Source organism: Opisthocomus hoazin, chromosome 6 (genome assembly GCF_030867145.1).
Source record: "Opisthocomus hoazin isolate bOpiHoa1 chromosome 6, bOpiHoa1.hap1, whole genome shotgun sequence".
Taxonomy (NCBI): domain Eukaryota; kingdom Metazoa; phylum Chordata; class Aves; order Opisthocomiformes; family Opisthocomidae; genus Opisthocomus; species Opisthocomus hoazin.
In genome coordinates this window covers 42,758,289-42,771,558 of record NC_134419.1, presented here as the reverse complement: position 1 = coordinate 42,771,558, position 13,270 = coordinate 42,758,289, and the positions used below count along the sequence as shown (strand labels likewise).

The 13,270-nt window shown below is 38.6% G+C and overlaps 1 protein-coding gene across 21 annotated transcripts in view; it reads left to right on the top strand.

Annotated features, from left to right (window-relative positions):
- KCNMA1 (potassium calcium-activated channel subfamily M alpha 1) overlaps positions 1-13,270 on the top strand; it is a 510,287-nt gene that overhangs the window by 439,715 nt on the left and 57,302 nt on the right. For all 21 annotated transcript variants that reach the window (XM_075422929.1, XM_075422930.1, XM_075422928.1 and 18 more), the window contains 2 exons: positions 7,950-8,073; positions 11,018-11,242. In XM_075422929.1, the coding sequence (XP_075279044.1) occupies positions 7,950-8,073; positions 11,018-11,242 (349 nt within the window). The remainder of the gene's footprint in view (positions 1-7,949; positions 8,074-11,017; positions 11,243-13,270) is intronic.

Below are 13,270 nucleotides of genomic sequence, written 5' to 3'. Positions count from 1 at the left end.
AGAAAAATATTCTGTGTTGTCATGAGTATTTCTATATGTTTTACATCAACAGAAGTCTGTCCAATGAAACCCACAAGAACATGAGTATTATTTAAAAATAACCTAAACTTCAGCAGGAAAAAATGGATACTTCTCCTGTGGAGATGTGAACACAAGGACATCCTATTACAATAAAAATTAAAATAAGAAGTAGAAGGAAAAGGAAGGAAAGCTGCGAGCAGCAGAGTAAACACATATCAGGTCTCCTTCATGAGACAGAGAAGTAGAACCATTTGATACCTCAGGTGTCATGCAGTGATATCAAGTCCCCTGTTCATCATTTAGTCACAGATTTGATGCATGTTACTGATGAACAGCCATGTTAAATGTGAGGAGGCTGTGTCGCCTGACTATCAAATAGCAAAGCTAGTTTTAAAAAAAAATGTGTCATTCTGGATTCCAGAATGACCGGTAAAAATTTGAAAAGCCCTGTATATGCATCAAAAAAGCCACTTAAAAGGATTGTTGCTGGGGCTCAAGTCCACACTTAAAGCTCTGGTAGCTGCTACTGCATGAGTGGAATACACTGACTTGAAGGAAATGTCAGCCCAGCTGAGTCGAACTACCTCTTAATGCAAGAACAAATAGCATATGACAGGGCCCAAGGGGCCTGAAGAGCAAACAAATAGTTTGTCCCTGTCCACTCTGAATGTAGTGGTGCAGTTGACATAGGCCTCTAGACAAGTAGCATACTCAGCAAAGGGTCTTTATCATTAGTGTCCCTGATCACATAAGAATCAGAGGCATCAGAGGACACTGGGTTTTCAGTGTGTTGCCAAGTAGAATTTCATAAGCCTGAGGATTTTTCTTGATCAAGGATCTAAAATAATTCCCAGCCAAACCATAAAACTTGCTCAGAGACTGTCAAGACTCAGCTAAGTGACATGGAAAAAAGTGAGCTTTTTGGCATACCTTTCTGGAAACCTAATGAGATTATTTATCTGAAGTCGAGGGGGAAATAATATGCTAAGTATATGAACAATGGCTCTCATCCACCCACCCAGCTACGTATACTCAGATGAACTCACACATTTCTGCTAATGCCACTCAGGGTGAATTTGCATTGCCCCTGCCATCACAGTGCTGCGCTTCCATGAGCTGAGACTGTGAGCTATCTCATAGGAACCGGAGAGAGCGATGGGAGGTCTAGAGGGGAACATTTCTCAAGCAAAAACTGGTAAAATAAGCTCAGACTGATCATTTTCCATGACTCCCCTAAACCAGGCATCAAGGTAAGGTTTGAAGAAGTGAAAGCTCACTGGTTAACCATAGCAATGGTTTATGTTTATGTCCCTCAGCCTTGAAAGATTTCCATCATGTACTCTAAAATGTACAACCTTTGTTAAGGGTTTAGAAGGCTAACTTTATGCAGTGCTAGTAAGCAAGGATCGCTCATCTTCAGCATGGCAGGTATTTAATAGCACGTTTTGTGGCCTGATTCTGCTTTACAAGTTCACTAAAACCAACACGAGCAACAGGAGTAGCCCAGTTTTATCACTCTGTTATCTTAGACCTGTTTATAACAAGGTTATAGAATGTAAAGGTTTGAATGATGGGGGGTAGTATATGTTAGCCCTGTGACTGTTGTTACCATTGGTAGTTGTGTTCTAAACCATGGGAATATGAACAGTATCAGATTTTTTTTTTTTAAAGTACTGTGAAATCTTGCTCAAGTGCTTTTGAGATGGGAGAGCAGTGTCAGGAAAGAGAAGGAGAATTTTCCAAGAGAAAAAATCAACAGGCTTTTTTGTAAAGTTCAGGGTAACAGAAGATCCACTCAGATCAAGGCAATGGACAGAAAAAACTCTCCAGCTTTAAAGAAAATAATGTATTCTTATAAACTTTAACTTGCAAAAGTGGTAGCTTTTATCATAAGGTATAAAGGCTACACACTTCATTTAAGTGGTAAAAAATGGTCCTACATTTTATGATGCCACTTCACTGTGGGTTTATTTTTTTACAAATGAAAAAATATTTTTTCAGGTCTATTCTCCTACACCTCAAAGATTGCTGGTTCTGCAGCTTGAGTAGATATCAATGGGAAATATTAAAAGCAGAAGATACATTGGCTGTGTGCCTTGTTTCCCCCTCATTAAATTGCTCATATAAAAGTCTAAAAGTTAATTATTTTGTTACTTTTCTATGTGAGGGGACTCATACTTGAGAAGCGTATTCTGAGCATGTCCTGAGGTATCAAGATACTTTAATGAACAAGACTCTTACAATAAACAGCTCTATATCAGTGTCCTCAGTAGTCTTGATAAATTAACCCTTTGCTAAGGCTTCTGAGGATAAAAAAAAGCTCCAGCGGCGTCTGAGCAGAGCAAGAGGGAAGGAAGGAGAATTGTTAGTATTCTTGATTCAGCCCATGCACAGGACATTAGGTACCAACCACTGTATTAGATACACCATTCTTTGTAGATTTAGGGAGAAAGACATTGTGAGATTGTAGCCAATATTAGGACAGCTTCTGAATGTGACAATAAAAGCGTTTAACAGTAAATGTGGGTTTTCTTTCTCTTGTTATACTGGTTTTTCTTCTGTAAAGCCCCATGCATCTGAGCACTGGATCCTTACGAATTTCATTGCTGATTAACCTGCAAAAGATCAGTCAGAGAGTGTCATTAGCGTAACACAAGTAGGCAACAAATTCTCATTACAGCTTAATGCCATCCGCACCGACTGCAGAGGGTCACAGTGAATGGCTAATGGTAGCCGACAAATGTGGGGTGTATTAGTCACAAAACATTTGCTGAACTCCATCAGAATGTCGTGACAACCTTTGCAGCTAGTCCCAGCAAGCTGCCGGAGTCAGTGGAGTTTGCCTGTGACAAGCCGTCACTCTATCTTGTTTGAGCTTTATAGCACCAGTCAAAGCAGTCAGAGAAGACTGAAGTGACAGAGGCCCACTGAGTAAATAGTGAAACATGCAGCACATCATGAAATATTCAGCCAGGGTGCAAAAGCTCTAAATGCTTTTTAAATTATTAGCACCTGCACTGGCTGCCTACATCTAACACTAACAGCGTCTTAATTGCCACAATTTGTTAGGGTAGTTGTAGGAGAAATTTCAAAGGCATGAGACATCCTCTAGTGGGTCTTCAGTTCCTATCTTACCTTCAGCAAACCCACTCCTTCCTCCTAAAATTAAGGATGTACGCGCATACACTCGCAAACAGTTATTCACATCCAAGGTCAGGTAGAAAAACTCGAAATTCCTGGCCCAAAGGCAAGGTGAGTTTCAAGACCTTGAAACTAGAGCAGGAGACTGCTGAAAATCTTTTTGTGGGCAAAATACAGATATGGTAAATCTACCTGAGAAGGGCATAATTGCAGACTTTAACAAACAGAGGTTAAAGAGGAGTTTTGTTGTTCCCAGGGATCTTTCACCATTGATGTTATATAAGAAGAATTTTATTGTAGGGCAGACTAAAAAGTAGCCAAGACATCATTTTACTGATGTGCAAAGACTAACAGGTTACAGTTTATTTTCAAACACCACCAGGGTCCCTTCTGGTCATATTCAGTATTCTCATTCCCGGTGCTCAACATATAGAGAGGTTCCACTGCAGATCGGTGAAGGTGTATTGCCCTAATGCTCAAAAGTGAGTGTGAATGATAGCAAGAGGGTTAAGACAAAGGTGACAGAAGCCAAGGATATGCCAAACAACAGTCATTTAATGAGGCAGACATTTTGACCCTGAATGGTCTGTTCAGTTCTGTCCATCCCATCGTTACTCAGAACTTCCAGACTCAGAACCGCCAAATAAGAAGCTTGCAGTAGTTATAAATGTGTGCTAGGAAAGCAGTGCTCTTTAAAATGTAATGTTGACTTCCTCGCAGTAGATTTGCTGGAAGTGGGATTTATGGTTTTGCTTTAGGCTGTTGTCTTCCAGGCAGGCTTTTTGGGGTTGCAGCTGTAGCGTGGCATTTAGTGTCGTTTTCAAGTTTAATTGATCATAAGTGGCATTACATGCTCTTCAAAACATTGAAAACATGATATTTTGCTCTTCGTTTGAAGTCATGCGTATGTAATGTCTGCCATAAGAACTAAAAAAGCTATTTTCAAGCTGGGGTTATGGATGAGGGAAGTTTAACTTTCTGCTCCTTTTCTCACGTGCACGCTATATGCACCTGCTTTTTCCTACTGGAATGACCGAATGCTTCGATCATCGCAAGCCATAAAAGACAACATCTAGTTTAAAAGAAACACTATGGATTTTAGCTGATGGAAGGTGGCTTTTTTCTTATAATTTGATTTTTCAAGCAGATGACTTTACAGCCCTGGAGAACATAATAGCTGCAGTACTAGGACAAGCATCTCCCCAATAACCTGCCAATGTGACTTGAGCGTGGCTTGACAGGGCCAGCTTCAAGGGTGAGGGGGGCAGAGGGGCTCTGGAAACATTCAGTCCATGATCTGTCCGTAAGGGCAACAAATGTGATACTTAGTGTAATATGAATTTTAATAGGAAGAGGGTGTCCAAACCCTTAGGCAGATTCAACAGCCTTAGCCTCTGTGTGTCTGTCTTAATTAATTTTTAGTATTGGCAACACAGGTTTATATTAATGAGAGCATGTATGTCCAAAGTAGTAATACTATTTTATTACTGTATTACTTCATAAAATGACCATAGTTTTTAAAAAAAAAAAAAAAAGTCCAAAGATCAATTCGGTTTTTAAGTACATAAGCCAGCGTATCTTCTAACATCTGAGGACAAATTTGGACCTCAGTAGTAAACAGTTTTCAACCTTCTTAAACATCTTCAGGGATTGCTTTATTGAGAATGAAAAGTCAGTGATCAAGGAGAGAGAAAAATAATAGCTTAGCCCAAAAGACTTAAATTTAGTAAACACTTATATGCAAGAAACCACAGATTCTGAAACACACAGAGTGGCTAGTCTTAGCACGGTTTCCTTCTCAGGCAATAATCCATTTTCCTAGAGTAAAAGTAGTATGATAGTATCTATTAGCATACTTTCTTGGGGTGTGACCTATACTGTTTGCTTCTTTTAAGGCTCCCACTTGCTGTACTCCAAGCAGTGAAGGAAAGAATCCAGTTTATCAGGTTGAAAATATTGATTTTATGCATGTATTAATTTTTTAAAATTTTTTTAAAAGAATATCTCTAGTAGTTACCTAAAACTTCAATAAGGAGTTACGTCTGATGATTCACATTCTTCACCCCTTGCACAGCACACGTCTGTTTAAACCTAAGATAACTAGAAAATATGGTATTGAGGTAAAATTCTAATCAATCTTTGGACAAGCTACTTTGAATATTCCCTTTTAGGATGCAAGGCTCCTGCCCACGAGGGAACTATGTTAGGCTTTAAGCACACACTAAAAATTGCCTCAGACTTCAAGGCAGTTGACCGTAATTTGATGTCAGGTATCTGTTATCACCTTCTTTGTTATAAGATTCCTTTCAATTTATATCCTTTCTGTGACTGGGGTTAGAGTATTGCTAAATACTCACTTGTGTGAAAGCTGCAGATGTTCTATTTAGTTTTAAATCTCAGAGCAGAAAAGAAACACTGATTAGAAAATTAGTGTGGCATTTTTCACAAATTGATATATTATAGTTTCTCTGATGAAGTGAAAGGGAAAAGGAAAATTCCTTTCTATGTACATCTAATTTCTGGATGAAATAGGAGGCAATTTGATCAGTGAACTTTGCTTTTGTTTCAGTGCTGTGCTACGAAAAGCTGATGGGGAAATATCTGGTGAAAGGTTAACGGAAAAAAAAAACAGAAAGGAAAGCTTTGCTCAGTGGAAGCTCCTGAAGATTCCTAACCTGCTGGCAAACTTGCTTATTTTGAAATACATAGCTAACGCATTCCATGAGAAAACATAGCTGGGACAGAGTACGGCTAAACGTTGTCTGAACAATAGCGCAACCTTCAGATGGAGTTGTATCCATGCTTGGAGACCTTACTGTAGCACATGCAACCGTGAGCAGCACAGAATGCCCTGTGAAGGGCACCACAGGTAGCTCTCAGCCAGAGCTACCACGGCTGTGGCTCGCTGACAAATGGAGTAAGAGAATGCAGAGCCTAGATATTTTTCTGGAAATAAAAAAAAAAAAAATCGAATCACAACGAAACCCTTTGGTACAGCTTTTGCACCAAGAAGTCATCTCTGCTTTCTGCAAAAGAAGGAGCAAGCTTATGCCAGGCTTACTAAACCTGGAGTAGGGTCAGAGGCTCCAGGCAGTGCCCTGGAGACTCCTCTGCTGCCGTAAGGGAACACGCTGAGCTCTATCTCTGTTGAGTGAATGGAAAAAAACTTTGAAAATGTAGTTTTTCTTTTTCCAGATGAATCTGGCTTGTGGCTTTGCCAAGTAGTGGCAACCAGTGTAGTGCATTGGTTTTCCTTAAAGCATCAAAAGATTTTGGTTGAAGTGGAACATGGTATTAATAGTTTCTTGAGTTCTTTTAAGCCACTTTCTGTGGAGTTGCCCCGTTTGAGTGATATGAATGACAATTTTCCACTGATTTCAATGGATGTATGATCAGCGGCTATAAAATTACACAAATTCATCACCAAGACAGAATTAGAGACTACCTTTTTGAGACATGCAAGCAGAACTTTTTTAAGCATTGTAACCTACCATACTATATGCAAGATGAATTAATCTATATCATACAGAATGTTCGAGGTCTGCTTTAGTAGGCAATGCAGAAGAGAGCTTCTCACCACAGTCTGCTGGCTCGTATGCTTTAAAAGCAGGAAACTTTCTAGTTTTGAGAGTTCAGGCAACATGGGCATTTCTTTAACAGGCTTGAAAAGGCAAACTGCTTTAAAATTTGTCTGCCTGTCTCGGAGTACTTGGCATATACCTACATTGCAAATATTTTCTTCTTTTGAATGCTAGAATTCTGTATCGTGACATTTCAGGCACTCATGACAAAATAACTTAAGTAAAGACTGTAGTTTTGCCAGACAAAGCTCTGTTCCCTCCTTGAACTTAAGAGTTTAGGGTCGGTTTACCCTGTGCCTTGTAAACACGGTCCTCCTTCTAATGCTGTTGTATAATACAATCACTTAGGGGCCCTTGCTAACATCTGAGAGTGTTGGAGTTACTTAGTACTTAGCTTAATGTTTGATTTTAGCATATAAATTAAAGAACTGTGTGTGTCTGTGCTTAGGTGTTACTACGTTGCTGGAGAGCACGTTTATAAAAATGTCTTTTATTTGCTCCTCCTTTGAGAAGCCTTGTGCTTTAAAATCTTTCTGCAAAAGCACTTTGAAGGTTATCACAGGTAGAGTTGTCAGAGAAAATGGACATTGTTGTTTGGTATTAAAATCATGTATTCCAGATGTGGGCATTTGTTAGTCAGCCTGCTCTGAAATGACATGCTGTTGAATCTTTAAAGGGCTTCAGTTTGGGAAGGCAAAATATGATTGGGCAAATTGCTAAAATATTTAAAGTGCAGCCTGTTAAAGCTTTTACTGCGAAGAGCATCACGTCAGAAGTTGTACATGGTAAAAGCAAGTAATTGGCTTTCCATACTTATGCCAGTCAGTCAGCATGGGGCTCTGTTCCTGTCCCTTCGACTTCATTGTAGATGCTAATAGCAACTCCAATATTTACTTTGGAGGGGTGGGACTGATAAGAAAAAAAACTTTTATGGATGTGATGGTGTCAGAAAGCCACATTTAAAATGAAATGGTTATTAGTGTGCAAAGAGTGTAGAAAACCTTTGAAACTGCACCCAAAATTTAAAAATTAACCTTTTTCTTTTCAGCTTTTGTTTAAAAGTGCCCCTGTTGAAAGCATGTTAAAGTGTAAATACATTTCATTTTTTTACTTTTGTCCCTCTTTGTACACAGCTCTAGGGATATCTTTCCATCCATAATTCATAATATTTTCCACTTATGTTGTCCTCATCTTGTTTTTCCCCAGGCATGACCCCTTGTTAATTCCTGGCAATGAGCAGATTGACAATATGGATGCCAATGTGAAAAAATATGACTCTACAGGGATGTTTCATTGGTGTCCAGCCAAGGACATTGAAAAGGTCATTTTGGTAGGTACTGATGATAAGTCGTGTTTGAAAAGAGGTTATTTGAACCATGGAACTGATGTCTAATGGATCAAAAAATTAACCTCTACTGTTGTTAAATCCAACATATTGAAGTCAGAAACACAGTGTGGTGAAATCAAAGCTAGCATTTTGGTTAAAGAATTATGATTATGTAAATCTGTATGCCAAGTGCAAAAATAAAAATTGGTCCAAAATTGGCAATTTCTTTTTCATAAGCTGAAATTTCCATATTGAGTTTAAACCTTTAGAGAATTAAGATTGGAAATCCTTAAATATTTAGATACACAGTTTGTCTCTTTACACAAGGCAGTAATGATTCTAATACAGGCAAGTGTTTCTTTGCATTATCTCTTATTTATTTATGTGAATTTTGCTCTCTTAGAACTTCTCTCTCAATTTCCAACATTTCAAGATGCCCAAAAAGGCCAGAGTAAGTAGCATTACTACTCTGCCTTTCCAGCATGTTGCAGTGAGCCTAGTCTGGGTTTCATTTGTGCAACTGGGGAAACCATCAAATTGAATCAAGTCATTAAAAATAATTAGAAGGCCTATCACAGTCTATTTTGCCTGGTGAAAGTTTGTGCCACTTGTGTTCATGTACTCATACCTAAGAGTAACAAGTAACTAACTCCAGATCTCATACACAAAACTGATGATATTTGAAATGAACTCCCTAGTGGATCTTCACTTTGTCACACTTCATAAAGCTTTTGCTGAGCCTGCTCTCTTAGATTTTCCTGCACTGTGGCATGGTGTAGCCAATGACGGTGACAGCCCCAGTTTATTCTAGCAATCAGGGGTTAAAAGCTTGTCTCCACTTCTCCTCGGGGGTCTCTGTAATAACCGTGGCATTGCTTGGAATTGCAATATGGGTGTTTAAACAGTCAAGCAAGTCAATTCCAAATTCGAGAGACTGAGCTGTGATACGGAGTTTGGCTGAACAGCTTTAAATAGTATGCATTTAGATGTCTTCAGCAGGCACGGAGGGGAAGCCCTGCTGTACAATACTTTGTAACAGACAGAGCTAGAAATCTGCCTTCATGTTCTAAACACATTTCAGCAGAAAACCTTTACATGTTGTCCCACTTTGAAAAGTGTTTCTCCAAAAATGGTGCTGTGGAGTGCCTCATTTGTCGTCTCATGGTGGTGCCATGTCAATTTTCCCCCCGACAGCATGTCAATCTATAAGTTGGGCCAGGTTCTTTCTGCTTCATGCATCATCACCGATAAAGACACTGCTAGCAAAATGCTTCCCTACACCTTTTCAAAGTCACTGTCCACAGTTTATGTCTACATTCATATCCATGCAAATTTAACGCTGTCCTTAGAGATCACATAAGTACAAATTAGTACATAATTTGTAGATGATGGGATTTCCCAGGTTGTCTTCTAATTGATACTTGATGGTGCCTCAATCAAAGAAGAATTCTTTTTTCTGCCCAAGGTCTGTTTTGGCTTTGCAAGATTACAGCAGTATCAGGTAGTAAGGAACTTTTTTTGACATACAGTCCAATGTACATGGCTACACACAGATCAATGATTATACAGTGACATTTTTTACATAGTTTCTTTCAAGACTTGGTCTCTGTCTTGTAAAGTCTGAGTATTCCAGACACATAGGCAGAGGCATGGGACAACTTACATACTTCACTTGAGCATTCGTTCATGTGTTCTGCTGTTTGAAGGGCCAAGACCACTCTCTTGGTAGAGTTGTGTGAAAATCAGTGTAATTGCTCCAGAGACATTGAAAGCTCATGTATTTTTTTAACTGGTGAAAAAACTTCTACTTGGAGTTCCCATTCTTACATAGCAAACACCTCTGCTGCATGTTCCAATCTGTATTGCACATTGTCACGCTTCCATAATTACGAAAAGGATATATACTACGGATAAGTAAGGGGAAAATTTTGCAGTCCACCATTGTCTTAGTTTTATTCATTGGCAAAACTTCTATGGAATGATACTGATTGTACAACTTCTTGACAACATGATATTGTAGATCTACAACTATTTGATGGAGTACAATAATGCCGAGGCTGGTTCTAGGAATGAAAGTCATATTTTCCTAATGGCTTTATTTAATCATCCTGGTGTTTGAGTTGCCTGCTCAACTGACATTACCACTGATGAAATTAGTGCAAAAAAATTTGTTCTTGTCACTGAGACAAGAAGATAATTCTGAACATTATTCAAATGTTCCCCATGAGGCTTTTTTCCTTTTATCTGTTCAACGACTCAGGAGGTCCAGTGGGCCTGAAAAGTTGGTATCGGTCACGGTCTTGCACACTAGTTTTTTGTTACTGAGAGAAGTTCTGTGGAGTACGGTGAGCATCCATTGTAAAGCAGAGCCATGTAGAGCGTTCTTTGTTTGCTTCTCAGGGTAGTAGCAGCTTATCCTAAAAGAACTTTAAGAGACTACAGTCCTCGATTCAACAGATATGTGTAATGCCATAACGCCCTACTCAGACCAGTGGGAACTCACATTTTCCTTTTCAAATTGGTCCTGAATAAAACCCACTAGTGATTCGCCAGCTAAGGCATGGGTTTGCATCTCTTTTCTATAATCCTTTTAATGGCTAAATGCATAGTAGGTCAAATTCTGTTCTTAGCTAAACCCACAGTACTTTGATTGTAACCAGAGTCTTAATCCACGTGTGTAGAAACATAAACAGGACCAGAGTCCGGTCCAGTACAATGTCGTCCTGAACACTGAAGGATTTGCAAACAAGAAAGAAATTTTCTTCTGCTGAGCACTTTTAATGAAGGACAAATAAGGGTAAAATGAACAGCTATTATCAAACTGCTTCTTTGTGCATGAACAATATTGACAGTTGTGTTTTTCCTGGTTTAAAACTCAATACATGATTTAAGCTTCCCTTTGTTTCATTTCTCCCTTGTCTTTTTGTTTTGTTTTGTTTTTTTTTAGACTCGAAGTGAAGCAGCGATGACAGTTTTAAGTGGGCATGTAGTCGTTTGCATATTTGGGGATGTTAAATCTGCTTTGATTGGATTAAGAAATTTAGTGATGCCATTACGAGCCAGCAACTTTCACTACCATGAACTCAAGCACATTGTGTTTGTGGGTTCACTTGAATACCTGAGAAGGGAATGGGAGACACTGCATAACTTCCCCAAGGTTTCAATCTTGCCTGTAAGTCCAAAGCCATATTATTGATACTTTGGTATTTAGGACACCAGCTGGACAGATTCGTATTGATTTTGATCTTAGGCTTTTTTTACTTTTGTCTGCTTATAAGCCTGAGGACTTAGATTTTCCCTTTACTGTGTCTATGAAAACAGAGCCCTGTGAGACCTTATTAGAAGATATTTGCCCCAGTGTTTGGTTCCTCGTCATCCTCGTCAGATGAATTTCAGCTGCTATCAGATGTATTAGCTGTGTTATATATCAAACATTCACTGTAGTGCACGACATGTAGCCGGTTCTGATGCTGTGATTTCCCTGACAGAATGTTGGTCGTTATTTGTGACATTATTTATGTATTTATACCCATAAATCCTTGAAAAAAATTATTGTTATTCTATCTATATAATGTCTATCTATATTCATAAAAACTTCCTGTAGGCTGGCCTAGTTTATAAGGGACATTGCCATAGCATTTCAGTTCAGAGTCCTGCCATGCTCATATATGGGAGCATGGCAAAACCCTGACCCTTTTGAAATCAATGAAAAGCTCCTATTGTTTTTAGTAGGGTCAACCATTAACACTACAAATCAGATGTCCTTTTTCTCCTATATATCATTATCATTCAATCCTATGCCCAAAATGTAGAAACATCAGCTCCAGGACAAACAAACGAAGCCCTCCAAGTGATCTTAGGTGGTCATAGCTATAAATGACCCACAAAGACGTAGGCAGGAGAGAAACGAGCCCACGGTATAAGTACGAAAGAGAATTCTCTGTCTGTTCAGAGTAAAGTTAGTTTGTATGTTTTTATCATAAAGAAAAATTATGTATTTACCAGTTCTTAATAATTACATTTCAGCAGTTGAAAATAAATACATCGATGGTGGATGTAACCTAAACTGAAGAACTGGGAAAATAGCTATATAGTGGGAAGACTGCCTTCACTTCCCGATCAATTCAGGCTATAGGTCTTTGTTACTGTAAATGCAGTTTTAGTGGTAGCCCTTGGCTTTTTTTCTGTAAATTGATCCAACAGATGGTGTCACAAGATTCTCTGCTGTCACAAAAATGGTGTCAATATCAGGTTTGGACAATTAATATCCTCCCCTTCCTGCCAATCCCTTTTAATTCCAGGCACAGTGAAGGCTAAAGACTATGGAATCAGAATGAAATTAATAATGCTGTTGAACTGTGGAGCAGAATAGAATCCACCTGCTACTTCCAAACTACTACTATAATGTGTATCCATTATTATAATACATATTTGTAATATTTAGATTCTGAATTCTCAAGAGGCATGAAGGAAATGTACACCACTTTGACACTCCCCAATCAGTTTGCACCCAAATTGCACCAAAATTTAGAGTAGTTTTGGACTAATTTCGAGTTAAACAGCTTAAATAGCTAGTTAACGCACCTTTAAAAATACAGAATGTGTAAAGGATTTGTATTTTACACGGTAATCAAGGGTGCTGCAGATCACGCAGACCTCATTACTGCATTTTCTTTTTTTTTTTTCCCAGCCAATCTGGTTCAAGATGGTGATATAAAGTTAAAAATATCATCGTTATTTGGCTCTAATTATACTAATTTAAAAGTCCTCACTAAAGTTTCTGAGATCATGCTGGTAGGAATGAGTGTTAAAGGCAGGCCACTCAAACTCATTTCCTACTTCTCTGTGCTTTGGTTCACGAGGTAAAACCGGCTGCTGATATCTGATGGGGATGCGGTTACAGCTCAATATAACAACATTTGTTCTGGTGTAAAAAAAAAAAGTGGAAATTTCATTTAAAGTCTGTATTAAAAGAGGCATTTAAGCTGCTGAGTAAACTCTTAAAAAGTAGGCAAATGCCAATTTTAATTATCCTCAGGCAGCCTTAATTCTGTCCCTTTGCATAAAATCATTAGGAGTAAGCCTTTAATTAATTACATGATTGCATATTATTTTTCCCCACAGGAATCCTGCTTCACTTGGTGCACAGTACAGACACAAAGGGCAGAATTAAGGTGGCAGGAATAATCATATCCCAACT